The 22,134-nt window shown below is 40.8% G+C and overlaps 1 protein-coding gene across 3 annotated transcripts in view; it reads left to right on the top strand.

The window, feature by feature from the left end:
• Positions 1-22,134, top strand: part of ST18 (ST18 C2H2C-type zinc finger transcription factor) — a 524,976-nt gene that overhangs the window by 320,599 nt on the left and 182,243 nt on the right. For all 3 annotated transcript variants that reach the window (XM_069731333.1, XM_069731332.1, XM_069731331.1), the window contains exons 8-11: positions 481-571; positions 2,501-2,599; positions 2,683-2,882; positions 5,698-5,906. In XM_069731333.1, the coding sequence (XP_069587434.1) occupies positions 481-571; positions 2,501-2,599; positions 2,683-2,882; positions 5,698-5,906 (599 nt within the window). The remainder of the gene's footprint in view (positions 1-480; positions 572-2,500; positions 2,600-2,682; positions 2,883-5,697; positions 5,907-22,134) is intronic.

Raw genomic sequence — 22,134 nt, 5'->3', positions numbered from 1 at the left:
AAATAGAACCCTATTCGTGCCAAATATATGTTTGATGATCGGTTCCAAACATATTCTAATTTCTACTCCCACTGATGACATTCGGTTGTGTTTGATGAATATTGCAAAACAATATTCGATGCTGATCGTATTCAGAAGCGAATCCGAACAAATTCGCTTAACTCTTAACCTTGCTGTTGTCTTCGGTCAAAAACGACAGACCTTGAACTTCAATATTCTTTAAAATATTCAAGATGCGGCTCTGAAACCTGTGGCTGACCGACCCATCCTCATTTAAGTCAATCAACCACAAGTTTCAGAACCGCATCTTGAACACCCCAAAAAATACCTATGTTCAAAATCGGTCTCCCCAGACCGAAGACAACCGCAGGGTTAAAAAAATCAGCTATGTTACTAACATATTCATTTCAGGGATTAATTCACTTGGCTATAATTGCCGTAAAAACGTTTCTAAATAAAACTTTATTTTTCTTTAATCAGTTTTGGCCATGCATGAAAATGTGCTGAAGTGTCCAACACCAGGATGTACGGGGAGAGGGCATGTTAACAGTAATCGCAACACACACAGAAGGTATCGTGAGCAACCGGTGGATTTACAATTGTTGAATGATTGAACTATGATTGACGGGACAAATGACTGTTTGGATAAAGCAATAGGCTGCCGACTACAAAGGAAGCATTTTGTAACAAATCAGGATTGAGCAGATGGTTGGCTTGCTGGGAAGCATTTTTAAATTTACTGAAGCCACAGATTTATTTAAATTAAAATAGTGATTTAAAACTGTGAAAAGACTATGTGCCGTGTTTGTAAACCAGATGATACAGAAGAGAACAGGTTTTAAATTGTGACTCCATTGAGTCATTTATAATCTTGGAGATACTCCAACATATAGATGATGAAAACAATAAACCTGAAAATTAGACCAGAGAGAAACCTCATAATCATGTATACATATGTACAACTATCTATCCTATAGGCATTAACATTTCAGGTCAAAAATCATAATATTGCTCAAGCTGTCATAGACACATACATTACCCCATAGTTATTCTAAACACAGTTAGCTGCCCTCACCTTTAACCTTATGTCTACTTTCAACCTTAAAATCTAGTGCTTCAATATAAACATTGATATGCATAGACACTTCGAATATAGTCTTACAATATTGGAAGTGTCTATACATATCAATGTTTATATTGAAGAACATAGATGATTGGGATTGTTGGAGTCAATATTAGACATTAGACTTATAAAGCCATTTATAACACCTAATGGGCGCCTCAAAATAAGTCAGAAAAATAAGAAACTGATACCAGCCTGGAAATTCCAGAACCATCAATTTATTATATAAAAAAAGATAGGCATAGATAAAAGGAAAAAACTTCATGCAATAAAATGCATAAAACATGGTTCTAATATGCAATCTAGTTTGTCCATCACTCCATGGAATCAAAAGACGTGAGTGAGACAAAAGATGTGTACATGAAAATAAAATATCCCCACCTACATCAAAAAGAGTAATGCAGTATCAAATGAAAAAGGGATAATAAAGCTAGAAAGGAATCTCAAAAATGATAGCAAACCTTATCACTCAATACAGGGATTCATTTTATTATATAGCATGTGGGACTGGAGGATGTGCATTGTCGTAAAGCAGTTTGGTCAGAGGTAAGACTTAAAATATATGAAAATGTAATCCAAAAATAAGAAACTTGACAAACCCCGTTATTTGAAATGGTAGCCAAGTTTATTTAAGGTTAGAAATATTGAGTTAGGCTGAGTTAAATGTTTTGACCAAAATTTTTATGTCCACATGAAGGCAAAAAGACATATTTCTAAGGCTGCTCTACTACACCGAAACAAACTTATTTAATTAAAAATCGGAGTGACCTAAATTTGGCTCAGCTGAACTGCAGAAGGTCCTGGTGTTGTGGCTTTTAAATACGCGGTAGCTGGAGGCAGCCTTAAGGTACCGTCACACTCAGCAACTTTGCAAAGAGAACGACAACAATCCGTGACCGTGACGTTGCAGCGTCCTGGATAGCGATCTCGTGTTTGACACGCAGCAGCGATCTGGATCCCGCTGTGCCATCGCTGGTCGGAGTTAGAAGTCCAGAACTTTATTTTGTCACCAGGTCGGCGTGTATTGTAATGTTTGACATCAAAAGCAACGACGCCAGCAACAAGCATAGGGCCCCTAGATGTGTGTCGGATTGGTACACTCTGGCTGTTTGACATGGAGTTAACAACCAGCGAGAACGATAAGTGAGTTGCCGTTACTGTTCTGGAGTTGCTGTGTTTGACGTCTCTACAGTGACCTAAACAGCGACGCTCCAGCGATCTAGTTTAGGTCAGCTCGTTGTCTATATCACTGCAGCGTCGCTGAGTGTGACGGTACCTTTAAGGCTATCTAAATTAGGCTTTTGTATTAGTTTATAGGGTTGGTATAGAAGAAAGTATTGGGAATGCTTCTAATCATCTTAACTTTTTTGACTTAAGTCTTTCAGGTTGTCCAATCGCGGCAGCTGAGAAGCTTTCAAAAACACAAGACAAACAATTTTCCTGTAGTAGTGGGTCAAGCCTTGAATCTATTCACAGGTATTGATTTCGCAAAGCTACATGCATGAAGAACTTTGAATTTGTCTGAACCATTGCTGATTTTTTTTGTTTTTATATGCCAGAGCAACATGTGTCAAGCACCTTGAAGTTACCCAATTCAGTTATGGAAGTGCACCACTTACCACAACACGAGCAACTATCATTAAAGAGCACGATAGATTTGGGAAAGTTCCATTCGACTATGCCAGCTTTGATGCCCAAGTGTTTGGGAAACACACCATTGCAACAGTTGTTCACAGCCAAGAGACAAGCAATGGAGAAGGTACAAATATACTGGGCTCATAATCAGTTAATGTTAAATTGACACTCTCACTTCAATAAAGTTTGAATAAATCGATAGTAATAATAATCTTTATTTTTATATAGCGCTAACATATTCCGCAGCGCTTTACAGTTTGCACACATTATCACCACTGTCCCCGATGGGGCTCACAATCTAAACTGCCTATCAGTATGTCATTGGAATGTGGGAGGAAACCGGAGTACCCGGAGGAAACCCACGCAAACATGGGGAGAGCATACAAACTCCTTGCAGATGTTGTCCTTGGTGGGATTTGAACCCAGGACCCCAGCGCTGCAAGGCTGCTGTGCTATCCACTGAGCCACCGTGCTGCCCGTACAAGCAAATATAAGAAAGGTTGTAATATATCTTGTTAGAGAATCCTGATTCTTTCTCCAGCTATCAAACACATCTCTTTACCCCCTGCCTCCTGAACTTACCATCTACTCCCTGTAAAGCAGCTCACATCCATCTTCCTTAAAATAAGAGAGAGACTGCCACCACAGTGTTGTGTCAGGTTGTACTTTCTATTATACTTTATGGAGATGTGAAGGGCAAGAGGAGTCAGGATCAGTGAGGCAAAAAGATGGGCAAATTCTGCTAAAGTCAGTGAATGATTTTGCTTAGTTCACAGCTGGATTCACAGCAACACAGCTCAATATTGCTATATAAAATCCTCAATTGTGATGCTCCTTATCAGCAGAGAGAAAAGCAAAAATAAGGAGTAATCCCTCTGTTTCTGTGTACTGTGTACAGGAAACACCATAATCGCTAATCTCCAATTAGAATTAGAAGAAAAAACTGTTGAAAATGCAGGATACAAGTCATATGATGGCCAGAAATTGTGTTATTCCTCATGTACACGTGCAGCAGGTTCTACTGAAGATTGACTGAAATGATAGGTGCACTTTAATGTTTGATGATTAAAAGAAACATTATCACAACTGAACATTCACTTTAAACATGTCTAAATCTCGAAATATCACAATTTTAAAGGATTTGTTCATCTAGGATTCTCCCTTTCTTAGGCTGCTTGTCCTGTTTGCGATCTGTTACACAGCCATTAAAAATAGGCAACTATGCAACAGTACAGTTGCACAGACTGATAGAGGGAAAATATAGACATGTCAATAATTACCATTGATGATATATAAAAAATGATAATATCCAAAACCTCTTATGACATTTTGTACAATTTAAGCTCCAATATACATATCCTTTTGAGTGTCACCATTCAAGAGAATTTTCTGTTATGCTTCATCCCAGTTACATCCTAGTTGCTTTCAAGTTCCATCAGTTTTTTTCCTCTTTCTTTTTTTGATGTAAGCAGAGAGACTGAATGTTTCTTACCCATTGATTCACAACAAATCGTCAGTTAAAAACTAAAGGAACTAGGATGTAGCACTAAAGTACAAAGTGTGACTTCCTACTTTCATCTGAGTCTCATAGATCCCCATAGACTTGAATGGCTGAGCCTAATCACAAAACTGATGAGAATAGGACACCACATTCATATATTCAGTATTTGGTCAGTATTTTACATCAGTATTTATAAGCCATAACCAGGAGAGGAACAATCAGAGGAAAAGTATAATAGAAACACGTCACCACTTCTGCATTTTTCACCCACTCCTGGTTTTGGCTTAACAATACTGATTGTAAAATACTGACCAAATACGGATAGTGTGAATGTGATTATACTATAAATTTCACATATCAGAAAAACAGAGCCATTTTTAAAACTGATATGTGCATGGACCAATGAAACTCTACATGCCAATGTATTGTCCGAGAATAAAGAAAGGACATCACCAGTACATGCCGATGTGTGAATGTGGTCTAAAGGTACCGTCACATTTAGCGACGCTGCAGCGATATAGACAACGACGTCGATCGCTGCAGCGTTGCTGTTTAGGTCGTTGTGTGGTCGCTGGGGAGCTGTCACACAGACAGCTCCCCAGCGACAAACGATGCCGAAGTCCCCGGGTAACCAGGGTAAACATCGGGTTACTAAGTGCAGGGCCGTGCTTAGTAACCCGATGTTTACCCTGGTTACCATTGTAAAAGTTAAAAAAAACAAACACTACGTACTCGCATTCCGGTGTCTGTCCCCCGGCGTCAGCTTCACTGCACTGTGTCAGCGCCGGCCGGCCATAAAGCAGAGCACAGCGGTGACATCACCGCTGTGCTCTGCTTTACGGCCGGCCGGCACTGACACAGTCAGTGCGGGAAGCTGACGCCGGGGGACAGACACCGGAATGTGAGCATGTACTGTTTGTTTTTTTTTTACTTTTACAATGGTAACCAGGGTATACATCGGGTTACTAAGCGCGGCCCTGTGCTTAGTAACCCGATATTTACCCTGGTTACCAGTGAACACATCACTGGATCGGCATCACACACGCCGATCCAGCGATGACAGCGGGTGATCAGCGACCAAAAAAAAGGCCCTGATCATTCCCAGTGATCAACGATCTCCCAAAAGGGGCCTGATCGTTGGTCGCTGTCACACATAACGATTTCGTTAACGATATCGTTGCTACGTCACAAAATGCAACGATATCGATAACGAAATCGTTATGTGTGAAGGTACCTTTAGTGAATATCTCTGATGTTTTGTTTAAATTTCTAATGAATCTGTTTGGACATGGAATTAAAACAACATAGAAAAAAAAAAACTTTGATGTTCCGTATATAAATATAGAACAAAAAATCAGATTTATGTTCAAATTTTCAATTATTCTGACATGAAGAAAATCATATGTTGCATGCATGTAATCACGTCTCTCTTTCACAGCAAAACAATTTACAAGTCCAGTGAGATCTTCCAACCGACTGCCTAGCGCCCACACACAGAGTCCCTGTCATGCCAGCTCTTACAGCTATGGTCAGTGTAGTGAAGACACCCACATAGCAGCAGCTGCTGCCATTCTCAACCTTTCCACCCGCTGCAGGGAAGCAGCAGCAGAGATCCTGTCCAACAAACCATTGGGTCTGTCTGCCAAGGTAGGAGAATCCAAAATCCTGGAGGTTGTAGTGTCTACTGAGCTGTGAATAAACAGCTTTTCACATTAGCGTTAAATTCCACAAAAACAAGGGATGTGCCGTACAGTATCTACAATAACTTTGTGCGAGGGATTTATGCAATGGAAAACACATTTCATATTTTTATATGGAGGGGAGATATTTTTCAGATTTAAAGGAGAATTATGAGATCAGTGGGGTGCAAGACATGCCCAATTGCTCTCTGTAGGAAGGAAAAATTGCTCCATTTTTTCCTGGGTAATGGAGCTGAATTTTTGAGCTGCAGATTTCAGATAGCTATGATTTTCTAGAGGCATATGCCTTTCTCGCTGCCATTGTTCTAGGGGATTTCACGCAGAGCCTCCTCCGTATGGATGAGCAGAGTACATGGTGAATTAGGTATGTTCTAATCTGTTTACCATGAACTGAAAGTGATCGTTTAGCCCTCCATTATTAAAACCCTACAGTGAGGTCGGGTATAATGATCCATTTCTTAAGGTGTATGTCCAAAAAGTCAGATTAATAATTTACACTTAAATAGACTGGTCTGATGCTGTTTACTTCAACACAATTACACCACAACTCCTTGTTTTTCAGGAAAAAACACGTACACCTGAAAGATAAAAAATAGTACTCGGATAAAAAATAGTACTTGGAAGTACCCTACATTGGGTGCACATAGTACAGTAAGTAGCTTTATTGCAAGACTACCGGTTAATAATCGCTACTAGAGATGATCGGATCAGGCAACGTTCTAATTCACATGCTCGCGCATTTTTTTCTGGGAAATTTGATTCACGGACAAGTTATTTAGTGTCCTTTATTATGCACTGGGGTCCCTCTAGACGCCAGAACTTTGTAACCATATGTAAAAAACTAAAAAGAATCCTTATTTTCACCATACCGGTCACCTCTCTGGCCCCTTCACTGCTCAAGGACTCCCGACAGGACCTCACCACCTTTTCTGATTCCCATCTGCTCAAACTGGAAGCTTCTGCCCTAGTGCAAAAGTTCACTGCGCCATGACATCAAGACATGGGCCGTGACCCTCTGCATATACTGGCAGAATCCTTCCAGGCCACACAAAAGCTAGATGTACTTTTGATGACCTTGTATGGTTCAGAATAATGGCGGGCAAGTGACCGCCATTATTAGAATTCCTCGTAAAAGTGAATTCCAAAAATAAAAAGTATTTTGGCAAATGCGAGGTTTTGTAACTTTATTTGCTTATCTCTAATTACTACCTTTTAATAAAGAGAATGTAAACCATCTGCAGGAACTTGTGAGTTTATGTAGCATACACTGTTAAAATGAACCCATTCCCCACATGTCGGGTGCGGTAGCTGAGCCTGCCATAAAAAACACGGCTGCCATCCACTGGTATCAGCTGCATCAGGTCATATTCCCCCCCCCCCCCCCCCCCCGAAATAATGGAATACAAAGGGATCAAAAAGTTGTATGCAAGGCAAACTGATAACAAAAATCTTGATGCTGCCCAAAAATGTTAAAAAATATATGGGTCTCAGAATATACAAATGGGGCAGAAAGCAACTTTTTTTATTTTCGATTTTTAAAAGTAATTCAATATTTAAAAGATATATAAATTTGACTTAAGCATAACCGAAAACCTAAAATTAACAGTAATATTTTCCAATATGGTATATTTAAAACAAGTTCCTCATATGGCTATATCAACAAAAATATAAAATGTTAAGGCTCTTGGATAGAGAGGAGGGAAACAAGCAAAAAAAAAACAACTGGTACAGTGGGAAGGATTCAACACCTTCATGTCATGGCCAATTTATTTTTTTTATTTTCATTTTTTCCTCCCCTTTATCCAAGAGCCATACATTTTTGTTATTTTTCCATCAACATAGCCATACGAGGGCTTGTTTTTTGAGGAACGAATTGTACTTTTGAATGACATAATATTTTCATCATGTGATGTAAAGTGGGAAAAAAATTCCAAATGCATTGAAATAACCTTTATTTTTTTTTATATAGCGCTAACATTTGCCAAAAAGATCAATTCCACAATAGTTTTTCAGGTTTTTTATTTACCATATTTCCGATATGGTAAAACTGACCTGCATCATGATTCTTTATGTCAGCGCTATTACACAAATATCAAACGTATATTTTTTTTATGTCCATTGTGAAAAAAAAATCGTAAATTTATAAATTTGCGTTGTCATTTTTTTGAGACCTGTAGAGTTTCATTTTTCCAGATCTGGGGCTGTGTGATGGCTTTTTTTTTGCAACCTGAGTTGATGTTGATGATACCAGTTTGTGATAGATACGATATTTTGATTGCCTCTTATTGCATTTTGTTGCAATGTTGTGGAGGCGTTTTAAGTTTTTTTCTTGTCACTTCTTTTACCAATCGCAGTGATATCAAATGTGTGTGTTTTTTATTTTTATTTTTTTTAATTGCTTTATTTTTATTGAGGCAAAAGGTGGGGTGATTTAAAAAATTTTTTACATTAATTTCCTTATTTAAAAAAAAACAAAAATCCATTTTTATTATATTTGTTAGTCCACTTAGTTGACTTGAACCTGCAATCATCCGATCGCTTGTACTATACATAGCAGTTCATTAGCACTGTTATGTATAGTGAAAATCATGGTCTCCTATGGACGCCAAGTAAACGCTGGCTTTCACAGGAATATCGTAATGACAGGTTGCAGCTCCCAGATTGTCATGGCAACACATCGGCACTCCTTGATCATGCTACGGGCGTATGGATGGGCGAGTGGAATGACGTGCCCCTTGCCAGCACACATTAATTGCTGTCAGACATTGGCAGGAGTGTTTAACAGTTTACCAGCACAGCTTCACCTGCGACTGTTAGAGGCAGATGATGGCTGAATAATTAAGCCATCATCTGCTGGTGAAGATGTGGGCATGGTTTGCAAGCCTTCGTCAAAGTCAGGGACCAGACATATGAAATAACTGTACGCCATATGTTTGGAAGGGATTAAAGGAAAGCGGTCACCAGCTTTGGTGGAGAAGAAACCCTAAGTCCAGCGTTGTATACAGTGCTATGCTGCTTACTATAGTTTTGATGAAATTAATTTTTTCTCTGCTGCAGATCTACTAATTCTTTGAAGGCTGAGCTCTGTATAACCCCGCCCACACCACTGATTGGCTGCTTTCTTTGTACACTGTGTATAGACAGAGCACTGTTAATTAGTGGTGGGGGTGAGGTTACACAGAGCTCATAAATATGGAGGACTAGATGGTATCAGGTTTACTAGTCCTCCAGTGATAATCTCCTGCTGAGAAACAGTAACTTTATCAAAACTAAAACAGACAGCCCATTAAATGACACATCACTGGAATCAGGGTATCTTACTCTATATGATGCTGCTCTCAGATTAGGTGGAAAAAACCTGTTGACAGATTCCATTTAAATTGCTTATTGTTGTGTTTGGCAGAGAGTAACCACATGGTCATATCTCCTTTTGGTGTTAAAGTGCTATGGCTACAACTATATTGTGCCCCTCAGCCAAGAGGCCAAGGGCAACTAACATTGCATACAATGTGCAATTTAAATTGACAATCCAAATGGGATTCTGTTCAGTGAGTGCAAAAAAGAAGTACTGGTCTGTCTTGTGACAAATCCCTTTTAAACTGGTACACAGGAATATAGGCTCTATTTTGACTCTATGGCAAAACCAGATAACCACTATGAGTTTTATTCCGCGTAAAGCCAATCTTTAAAAAGTCAGCCAAGTGCAATCTATGTGATCAGCATAGTGAAGATTACCTCTTCTAATCCCTGACCATGACCAAATCTTACAGTGTGGATGGAAGCCTAGATTCCGATTTGCTCTGATTCTCTGACACAAATAAAAGCTGGAATCGGACAAAAATTGCTCTAAAACATTAGACTTTTTTGTTTGTTTGTGCAAAGTTAATTTGCAAAAAAAAAAACCACATTTTTAGAAGCAAGCAGAATGATAATACCCCTGAGATTTCTACCTTAAAACCTCTAGTATGAATATGAAAGATTGATCAATGTTCATGCTTAGAAATATGCAATACCTCTAAACAAAACGGTAATAAATTTCCTTATGAGGGTTTTTCCATGATTATTTTTTGAGTCAGTACACTTCATAAGAAAAGGGGCATACATAATTTCATTGTATCATTATAAAGATTTAATTTTTTATAACTAAAGACCCTCATAGACATTGGATGGCTGTCCCTTGAACAATGGTACGGTCGCCCGTTATCCTCGCTCGACTTACTCATACACAGAGATGCTTACTCTGTCAAGTGCTCCTATGTTCCCCATAATTAGAGCCCCTGCCAGACATTTCTGCCAGCAACTTACAGGTGCTTCTCACAAAGTTAGAATATCAAAGTTAAGCTATTTCAGTTCTTCAATACAAAAAGTGAAACTCATATATTATATAGAGTCATTACAAACAGAGTGATCTATTTCAAGTGTTTATTTCTGTTAATGTTGATGATTATGGCTTACAGCTAGTGTTGAGCATTCCGATACCGCAAGTATCGGGTATCGGCCGATACTTGCGGTATCGGAATTCCGATACCGAGTTCCGATACTTTTGTGGTATCGGGAATCGGTATCGGATCCATAGTGATGTGTAAAATAAAGAATTAAAATAAAAAATATTGATATATTCACCTCTCCGGCGGCCCCTGGACATCACCGCGGGTAACCGGCAGGCTTCTTTGTTTAAAATGAGCGCGTTTAGGACCTGAGAATGACGTCACGGCTTCTGATTGGTCGCGTGCCGCTCATGTGACCGCCACGCGACCAATCACAAGCCGCGACGTCATTCTCAGGCACTAAACTCCTCATTCTAGGAATTTAGGACCTGCGAATGACATCGCGGCTTCTGATTGGTCGCGTGGCGGTCACATGAGCGGCACGCGACCAATCAGAAGCCGCGACGTCATTCTCAGGTCCTAAACGCGCTCAGTTTAAACAAAGAAGCCTGCCGGTTACCCGCGGTGATGTCCAGGGGCCGCCGGAGAGGTGAATATATCAATATTTTTTATTTTAATTCTTTATTTTACACATTAATATGGATCCCAGGGCCTGAAGGAGAGTTTCCTCTCCTTCAGACCCTGGGAACCATCAGAATACCTTCCGATACTTGGTGTCCCATTGACTTGTATTGGTATCGGGTATCGGTATCGGCGATATCCGATACTTTTCGGGTATCGGCCAATACTATCCGATACCGATACTTTCAAGTATCGGACGGTATCGCTCAACACTACTTACAGCCAATGAAAACCCAAAAGTCATTGTCTCAGTAAATTGGAATACTTTATAACACCAGCTTGAAAAATTATTTTAAAATCCAAAATGCTGGCCTACTGAAATGTATGCTCAGTAAATGCACTCAATACTTGGTCAGGGCTCCTTTTGCATCAGTTACTGCATCAATGCGGCATGGCATGGAGGCGATCAGCCTGTGGCACTGCTGAGGTGTTATGGAAGCCCAGGTTGCTTTGATATCAGCCTTCAGCTTGTCTGCCTTGTTGGTCTGGTGTCTCTCATCTTCCACTTGACAATACCCCATAGATTCTCTATGGGGTTATGGTCAGGTGAGTTTGCTGGCCAATCAAGCACAGTGATACTGTTGTTTTTAAATCAGGTATTGGTACATTTGGCAGTGTGGATAGGTGCCAAGTCCTGCTGGAGAATGAAATTTCCAGCTTGTCAGCAGAGGGACGCATGAAGAGCTTTAAAATTTCCTGGTAGATGGCTGCCCTGACTTTAGTCTTGATAAAACATAATGGACATTTACTAGCAGATGACATGGCTCCCCAATCCATCACTGATTGTGGAAACTTCACATTAAAATTCAAGCAGCTTGGATTGTGTACCTCTCCACTCTTCCTCCAGACTTTGGGACCTTGATTTCCAAATGAAATTCAAAATTGACTTTCATCTGAAAACATCACTTTGGACCACTGAGCAACAGTCCAGTTCTTTTCCTCCTTGGCCCAGGTAAGGCACTTCTAGCATTGTCTATTGGTCACGATTGGCTTGACACAAGGAATGTGACACTTGTAACCCATGTCCTGGATATGTCTGTGTGTGGTGGCTCTTGAAGCAATGACTCCAGCAGCAGTCTACTCCTTGTGAATCTCCCCAAATTTGTGAATGGCCTTTTCTTAACAATCCTTTCACCTTTCAAGGCTGCGGTTATCCCGGTTGCTTGTGCACCTTTTTCCACCACGCTTTTTCCTTCCACTCAACTCTCCATTAATATATTGGATACAGCACACTGAACAGCCAGATTCTTTAGCAATTACTTTTTGTGGCTTACCTTTCTTGTGGAGTGTGTCAATGACTGCCTTCTGGACATCTGTCAAGTCAGCAGTCTTCCCCTTGCCCATGATCGTGGAGCCTACTGAAACAGACTAAGGAACCTTTTTAAATGCTTAGGAAGCCTTTGCAGGTGTTTTTTAGTAATTATTCTAATCTACTGAGATAATGACTTTTGGGTTTTCATTGGCTGTAAGCCATAATCATCAACATTGACAGAAATAAACACTTGAGATAGATCACTCTGTTTGTAATGACTCTATATAATATATGAGTTTTACTTTTCGTATTGAAGAACTGAAATAAATTAACTTTTTGATGATATTCAAATTTTTTGAGAAGCACCTGTATTTCTTATAGAATAATAGGATTGTCAGTCCGAAATCGGATATGCAGAATACTTATCACCCCTGACATCATCTGCCTGGGAGAGTCAAGGTTCATTATACATATTAACCTGTCGGCTGAATCATTCAATATTGAAGGGTTTGGACAAAATTAGCCTAATGAGTATTGGGGCCTTACCCCCTTCATAACATCGGTCACACATATACGGTGCAAGTTAAAAGCGGATGTATGGAGGAGCAGACTCACAGGGAGAACCCGCCCCATACCCTGCAGGTCAAAGCTGTGTTTAACAGCCAGGACCAGCCTCTAAACATCACGGGTGAAGTGAAGCTCTGGCTGCTATTATTAACCTGTTAAATGCCACAGTCAATCTCTGACAGCGACATTTAAAACCCGCCGACATGGGGACGCTTCATTCCATGCATCCATTGGCAAGCTCCTGACATGATCCTGGGTCATCGATGGGTTGCTGAGACAGCAGGAGGTCTGCTAAAGACCTCTGTTCTTGGCATTATTGGCATTACAGAAATCCTTTGGATCCCTTGTGGCCAAGAATTGTGTCCAAGAATTTGGCATTGCACAAACAATCAGACTTTCGCAGCATCAAGTACCTTAAGGGGACTATTAGAAAAAGTTAAAAATTTTAAAAAAGTTAAAAAATATGAAAAAATTAAATAAAAAAAATCCTAAAAGTTAAAAAGTTCAAATCACCCCCTCCTTTTCCCTCATTAAAAATAATAAACACATTTTTAAAATGCGCATATGTGGCATCGTTGAGTTTAGAAAAGTCCGATGTATCAAAATATAAAAATAATTAACCAAATTGGTTAACACCTTAAATGAAAAAAGTTCAAGAACGTCAAAATTATGTTTTTTTTCCATCTGCAATATCACAAAAATGCTGTAAGAAGCAATCAAAATGTCACATCTATACCAAAATAGTATCAATAAAAACGTTGTTTCGCCCCGCATAAAGAGAGCCATCAAATAGCTTCATCGACAAAAAAGTGGAAACCTTGTGGGTTTTGGAAAACGGCAACATAACCCAATGTCTTTTTTTTTTTTTTGCAAACTTCTGATTTTTCTTTCACCACTAAAATAATAAAAACAAATGGAAATGTTTGGCATTCTGGTAATCGTACTAATGAGCAGATTAACGTGTCATTACCACAAAATGTACACAATAAAAACAATTACTCCCCAAAAATGTCAGAATTGCATTTTTTTCTAAATTTCTCACCATTTGGAAATTTTTTCTAATTTTCCAGTACACTCTGTTGTAAAATGCATGGTGTTATTCAGGAGCACACCTTGTCACTCAAAAAAAGCCCTCATATGTTTATCTGGACAGAAAAGTAAAAGCGTTATGGCTCTGGGAAGAAGAGGAGAAAACAAACCGAGTTAAGAAAAATGTAACATCCCTGTTGCATTTATTATGATGATGTTTGATCTGCAATCATAATGTTATAGAGCAAGAGAAGGTGAACAAACCGATATTCAGGTTTGAGGAGTAAAAAATTGATATAGTTTGTACTTTATTCATGAAAATCTCTGCTTAGCAGTCAAAATGGTGGTCCTAATTGGTTATTGACCGTTATCCCTGTATGACTTTGTATGTCTAAATTACAGGTTATATTTAATCTTTTCCCACAAAACTATACATCGATCTGCTCAGATCTCCCTAATCTATAACATTCTGCCCATAGATTGACTTACACCTCTACATTTTTAGGTCTTTCTAGTGATTATGACAATTTTCTTTGGTCTTAACATAGACATTTCTTTGTTCTAAAATTATTAAATCGTTTTTCAGAGTTTTGAAAAAAGAATCTACATTTTCTCTAGAAATAGTGATGCTCTTTTCTTTGACCCATTATTGATATTGCAGTTTAAATGATATTCACAACTCAGACCTTTTATTGCGACTCCATCCCAGTCAAGTGAATAGAGCTTAAAAGGGTATCCTCAAGTATGGAAGTTATTACCTATCCATTGGACAGGAGATAAATTTCCTGTTGCTGAAGGTTCACTGCTTGGATCTCCACTGATCCAGAGAACTAGGGTTCCAAAGAGTCCCACGTGAATGGAGCTGTGGTCGATCATGTGCACTGCATCTCCGATGGTCTCATGAAGGGTGAATTGAGTAGATGAGTGCATGATCAATCACCATTCCATTCACACGGGCTCTTTAGCTCTTTAGAGCCCTAGCTTTAAAAATTGACGGGGGTCCCAGTAGTTGGATTTATAGAGGTCGGTAAGTTTTCCTTTATCTAATGAATAGGGGATAACTTCCAATCTTGAAAATACCCTTTAAGCTCTATTCAATGACTGGAATTGTGTGTCAATACAAGACAAGAGTTGCACTGCTTCTTTAGAAAAAAAGAGACATTTTTCTAATGCCATACAACCTCATGTTTCACCTTTAAAGAGGTTGTCCACTACTTTATCATTAATGTCATCAATGTCTGACTCCCGACATCCCCGCCGATCAGATGTTATCGGTGTCAACAACGGTGGTGGCTAGCAGTTCACACTTGTGGAGCTGACTGTCTTCTGATAGTGGTCGCTGCCGGGTACTGCACATCCACCTACTATTCAAATCAATAGAAGACGGATGTGTGGTATCCTGTGGTGGCCACTCTGCAAGTGAGGACTTCTGGCTGACCTCGATAACTACAGCTGATCAGCGGTGGTGCCGGGAGTCAAACCCCAACCAGACATTGATGTCCTATCCGTACTATATCATAAAAAAGATAACCTTTGGCACTCCAACAAAGTCACAAGTATAATGAATTTTCAAATAATTTGCAATTTAATGAACAGCTGACATGATAGGAAAACAGACATCAATCCATCCGACGTTTCGGCACCATTGCCTTTTATCAAGAAAGTCTGTATGTGAATTATGTCAAAAGAGTCCCCTATTCAGGGTGATGTGGTGAGAATCATGCCAGTATCGATAGGTAGGAACTGCCACTATGCTGTGCCATAAGGATGCCGGCGTGGTACCGGTGGTTACATGCGGTGATCTATCCTTATTATAGGTCATCAATGCTAAAGTAATGGACAACCTCTTTAACACCTTTGTACAGGGCTCTTACTATGTTTATAAAGTTTAGAAACAAAATGTACCTAGTGAAATATATAACCAACATCCATAAAAACTGTATAATATTTGGCCCTGGTCTTTTCCGGGATGTTACAAGGTGAGGGCTTGCTGCTTTTAAATGACACTCAGCTATTCAGCTACTTCCAAATGACATCTGGTGTTAGCAGTGAACACATAGTAAATTGTCCTGGCTGTTACAAGTTGACACTAGAAGTTGCTGAGGAACAAGGGTTGAGTATCTTGTTACAGACTGGGTGTGGAGCTTCAAATATCTGCTATGAATAAGTAACATAGTAACATAGTAACATAGTAGGGGTTTGATTTTATGGGTTTATAAATGTCGTATCTGTTTTACAATTTACACCTTGATTTACTTATTATTTTCGTGATATTAACCCAAAACTTAGGTAAATAACTTATTGCTTTTTGCTTGCACATATGTAATAATAATCCAATATATAACACATTAAATATTATATATTCCCCAAAATTATTAAAATTGCTAGCAATATTTGAGCGATGTTTTTATAACATTTAAAAAAATATTAAATAGAACTTGTCCTTTTTCAATGGTGAGTAGAATCAGTAAATATTCATTGCAGTGGAGTCTTTGAATTGTTTGTGAGAAGATTATCATGGAATAGCCCTTGAAACGCTGCTGGGTAAATAACAGAGGAGTGAAATCATTATGCTCATCCCTCCTGAGAAATTGAATCATTAAGTGGATTATTTGTTGCCATAGTGTATTGTGAGTCCACTGTTTTTATTAAGAAAAAATGAACAATTGAAATAAGTCTATGGTGACTTTCTGCAAATGCTGTAATAGAGACGTCTGTGTGGTCTTTAAATCCCTAGTCTTATAAATGTGCATTGTGAGGATAATACTGTATTTCTCAAACAGATTAGTAAGAGTCACAAAACTGGGAGCCCAGTAGCCCTAAGAGTTTAGTTATGAAATAGTCGTCAATATCGTTAAAAACCACAGAAACGAATAGGAAGAAATGCATTCAATAAGACAAACCAGAAAAATGTAGAAACATTGGAAAGAAAACAAATAATACATTCTTCTAATAAAAGGATTCTCCACTTCTTGGTCCCGGTGAACATGTCGGTAGCGGTAGCGTATGGCTGAGGCCGGTCAATGCCACGGCCGGTGATTAGCTGAGTAGGTGTTTTCTCTGCACAGTATAGTTTGGGTAAATGAAGACTAAACATTCATTTTAATTTAATTTAATTTAATTTTGTTCAAAGATAACTTGTCAGTTCCCTTGACGCTTTTAAACTACTCTTTTTAGTCCATTATTCAGGTACCCAATTAATTATTTTATTGCTTAAAGGGAAACTGTCACCTCGAGAAATGCTATTTACTTGCAGATATAAGAGTAGTAACAATTAGAACAGTTTGTAGTCGCTTTACTGGAATTGCAGCTACATGGATAAAATGATGTTATATTCTCCCTGTAGCTGCGTGTTTCCAAACATCGGGCCGATGCAGGGAGCAGTTATAGTCACTGCTTACTATACTTTGAGAAAGCTGATTTACAGCCTGCTCTACTGTGAGTAGGGAGCAGTAACAACTCCATGCATTGCCCCAATGACTGGAAGCAAGTGGCTACTGGGAGAAAATCACTTAATTTTCTTCTGGTAGTCGCACTTCCAGTATATATAACACCAATGTATGCTAATGAATGCGGACTAGTCTATTGAGATGTTTACTCACTGAGACTAGTCTAGGTTTAGTAGTCACACACCCTGACCATGATGGACAGTTCCTGCAATGCTGATGTCTTCACAGCTTGAGTTCCTTCTGGCACCTCTGCTCCCCTGTGACAGATCTCTTAATTGCTGCAGTACAGAGCTGTGAGAAGGGAACAGAGGGAGAAGAGGGACTGTCAGCCATGGTCCATGTGTGTGATTGAAACTAATAAGCCCAATCTAGTCTCAGTAAATAAAGGCCTCACCAGGCTAGTCCTGGTTCATTATCCTCTTCCCACAGGTATGCACTGAATGTCTCCAGCTTCTCCTAGACCCTGAATGTCTATCTGATCTCCATTTTTTTCCGTCTGGTATGCACTGAATGTCTCCAGCTTCTCCTAGACCCTGAATGTCTATCTGATCTTCATTTTTTTTTCTCTTGTATGCACTGCTCACCCTTAACTTTTGTTCCATACTGTACTTCACTTCACTTCTCTGGTGTCTTCCATGCATACCTCTGAGTGGTCAGTCTAATCCCTCCTCCCCCTTTTATGATCTTTGTTTTACTCTGAACATGTGTTCTGGCCACACATGCTCTCACAGCTGAAGCCACTTACCAACACAAATTCACATGCAGGCGTCTGCTCCAGACGTAGTCTGCTCCATTAATTTTTTAACATCCATCTTTTAAATGACATCTTTTTAATTACTTTGAATTAGACTGAATTGGACTGAAATTGACTGGAAAGTAATGGAATAGCAAACCTCCACAATGTTTCGGTTTCTTTTCTCTTTCACTCCCATACTACTTTCCTTCTTACAATCTCCTGCAATCCCTCCACCTAGTAAAGAACTAGTTTTGCACAAAAAGGAAAAAAAAAGGTGGTCTGGAGTCATGGGGGCTCAGTCTCGCTGCATGGGTGCTGTGGGGCAACAGGCCGTCCGCCCTGCTGGTGCATTGCCACTGTGGCGGTGGTCTCCACAAGGCTCCACTCTGTTAGGGCGGTAGGACCCACTAAGAGGTTTGCCGTGACGTGGCAGTGGGCTTCATACAGTATGATCAGAATGTTAAACTGAAAACCTCATGTTCAGTTATATAAATTTTTGCCTAGCGGCTTTAGATCAACGTATGATTTTTGGAGGTGCGGTTCATGCTCTTTTTTTTCTTTTTGTACATAGTAAAGAACTAGTCATTTCTCCCCCCATGCTCCCCAGCCATCTCACCTTCTCCTCAGAACTGTTCATCTACATACAATCCTCTTTCTCCAGACACACATCATCTCTGGTGATGTATTCCCAAATCCCGGCCCTCCTCAACATATCCCCACACTCATTTCTAACCGCCTGCATAGATCCTCTGCACCTTTTCCCAACCTCATAGCCATTCATCCAGCCCCCACTCCCCCGGACCCTCTACCTGGACCACTATGGAACGCACGCTCTGTCTGCAACAAACTGCCATTTATCCATGACCTCTTCATTACCAACAAACTCTCCTTCCTTGGCATCACTGAAACCTGGCTCATTCCCTCTGACTCAACCTCTCCGGCTGCGCTTTCATATGACGGATACCATCTCTCTCACACCCCTCACCCCAGCAACAAACATGGTGGAGGGCTTGGCTTGTTCCTGTCCATCACCTGCTCCTTTACGTTAATCCCGTTACCACCCTCCGCTACTCTTCCTTCGTTTGAGGTGCACTCTGTCTGCATCTATTCCTCCCCTAACCCCAAGCTGGCTGTCATCTACCGCCCCACAGAACTAGCCATCTCCACCTTTCTCGACCACTTCCCCACCTGGGTACTTCATTTCCTCTCTGCTGACATCTCTACTATCATCATGGGTGACTTCAACATCCCCATTGACACTTCCACCTCAGCTGCCGACGGATGCGTCGTGTTTTGGCAGACTGTCAGCACAAAAAAAGTTACATATAACTTTCTTTTTGCGTCGCATCTGCCATTTTCGACCGCGCATGCGTGGCAAAAACTCCACCCCCTCTTCCCCGGACATTACAATGGGGCAGCAGATGCATTGATAAACTGCATCCGCTGCCCCATTGTGCATTTATTTCACAACGTGCATCGGTACGTCGGCCCGACGCATAGCAACAGGCCTGTACCGACGCAAGTGTGAAAGTAGCCTTACAGACATAGCCTTCCTTCATGACACAGATGCTGCTGCCACTTTTTATAACACCACAATAACATCAACACTTGATTCGGTCACCCCGCTCATGCATAGCAAAACTCGTACACTCAACAGGCAGCTCTGGCTGACCAGCCAGAACAAAGAACTGAGACGGGCCTCCAAGATCGCTGAGCGGAGATGGAAGCGATCTCGCTCTGCCAACCACTTCACTGCATGTAAGCAGTCCTTCGCCAGCTTCAAGTCCATGCTCACTGCTGCAAAACAAACTTACTTCTCATCTTTCATATCCTCCCTGTCTCACAACCCTAAACAGCTTTACAACACTTTTAATTCTCTACTCCATCCCCCGCACCTCCTCCCTCTCCTCTCATTCCTGCTGAAGACTTTGCCTCTTTCTTTAAACAGAAGATCGATACAATCAGAGAAAGCTTCGGCCCACAGTGCCCAATGCCCCTCTTAGCTGCTCAACCCTGTTCCCCCACAACCAGCTTCTCCATCATGACAGAAGATCAGCTCTCCACCTTCCTGTCAAGATCACACCTCACCACTTGCACGCTTGACCCGCAACCGTCCCACCTCATCCCTAACCTTGCCACGGTCTTCATCCCAACCTCTAACGTACCTCTTCAACCTCTCACTCATAAAAGGTGTCTTCCCCTCATCCTTCAAGCATGCCAAGATCACACTCATCCTCATAAAGCCCTCCCTCAACCCATCCTCTGTGTGTAGCTATCACCCGATATCTCTTCTCCCTTACACCTCCAAATTACTGGAACAACACGTCCATCTTGAACTGTCCTCCCACCTCTCCTCCTGCTCCCTCTTTGACCAGTTACAATCTGGCTTCTGACCCCATCACTCAACTGAAACTGCCCTAACTAAAGTCAACAATGACCTACTAACTGCCAAGAGCAAGCAACACTACTCTGTCCTCCTTCTCCTAGACCTGTCTTCTGCTTTTGACACTGTGGACCACTCCCTTCTGCTACAGATCCTCTCACCTCTTGGCATCACAGAATTGGCCCTATTCTGGATCTCGTCATATCTGACAGACCGAACATTCAACATTCAGTGTCACCCTTCCCCACACCATTTTGCCCCTTGTCTGTCGGTGTTCCTCAAGGCTCTGTTCTAGGACCCCTACTCTTCACCATATACACCTCCGGCCTGGGACAGCTCATAGAATCCCATGGTTTGCAGTACCATCTCTACGCCGATGACACGCAGATCTACCTATCCGGACCTGACCTCACCTCCTTACTTATCAAAATCACACACTGTCTGTTTGCTATCTCGGCCTTTTTTTCTGCTTGCTTTCTAAAACTGAACTTGGACAAAACAGAATTCATCATCTTTCCCCCATCTCACTCTACCCCTCCACAAAGACCTATCCATCAATGTTAATGGCTGCTCACTTTCCCCTGTCCCACACACCCCGGTGCCTCGGGGTGATCCCCGACTCTGCCCTCTCTTTCAAGCCACATATCCAAGCCCTTGCCTCCTCCTGCCATCTCAAACTCAAAAATATTTCCCGGATCTGCGCATTCCTTGACCGCGACACTACAAAAACATTAGTGCGTGCCCTTATCATCTCCCACCTTCACTACTGCAACCTCTTACTCTCTGACCTCCCCTCTAGCACTCTGGCACCACTCCAATCCATCCTGCACTCTACTGCCTGACTAATCCACCTGTCTCCCTGCTATTCCCCAGCCTCTCCCCTATGCCAAGCTTTTCGCTGGCTTCCTATTGCCCAGATAGTCCAGTTCAAAACTCTTGCAATGACATACAAAGCCATCCACAACCTGTCTCCTCCATACATCTTTGATAGGGTTTCCAAGTACTTACCTACTTGCAACATCCGATCCTCACAAGATCTCCTTCTCTACTCCCCTCTCATCTCTTCTTCCCATAACCGCATCCAAGACTTCTCCCGTGCTTCCCCCATTCTCTGGAACTCTCTACCCCAACAAATCAGACTCTCATCTACCAAAACCTAGAAACCTTCAAAAAGAACCTGAAGACTCACCTCTTCCGACAAGCCTACAGCCTGCAGTGATCCTCAACCTACTGAACCTTCGTACAATCAGCTCCACCCTCTCCTAGTGTATCCTCACCCATCCCCTGCAGACTGTGAGCCCTCGCGGGCAGGGTCCTCTCTCCTTATGTACCTGTGTGCCTTGTTTTTTGCTCATGTTTAAATGTATTTGTCTATATTTGCCCCCTTTTCACATGTAAAGCGCCACAGAATAAATGGCGCTATAAAAATGTATAATAATAATAATAATAAAGCAACTTGCAATAATTACTTATTGTACTTGTATAAAACAATCACAGCATTGCTGGGATGCTTGAATAAAGACCTAAATGTGCACAAGTGCAGCTTTAAAGCATCTGGGGTACTGAAAAATTCCCTTTAAGAAGGTATTAGTTAAAAGGGACATCAATTGGATCAAATTGAGGGCAATATACAAAAAACTGGGGTACTAAGCCTCTAGACACCTTCATTAGATTGGCTAAACTACTAAACCTCAAGTGTCAGAGCAAGCAATCAATGAACATACTACTAAACACTAAGAAGTAGGTATTA

This window comes from Ranitomeya imitator, chromosome 6, assembly GCF_032444005.1.
Source record: "Ranitomeya imitator isolate aRanImi1 chromosome 6, aRanImi1.pri, whole genome shotgun sequence".
In the NCBI taxonomy this organism is placed as follows: Eukaryota; Metazoa; Chordata; class Amphibia; order Anura; family Dendrobatidae; genus Ranitomeya; species Ranitomeya imitator.
The sequence above is the reverse complement of the archived record's forward strand: the minus strand, read 5'-3'. Positions and strand labels throughout refer to the sequence as shown.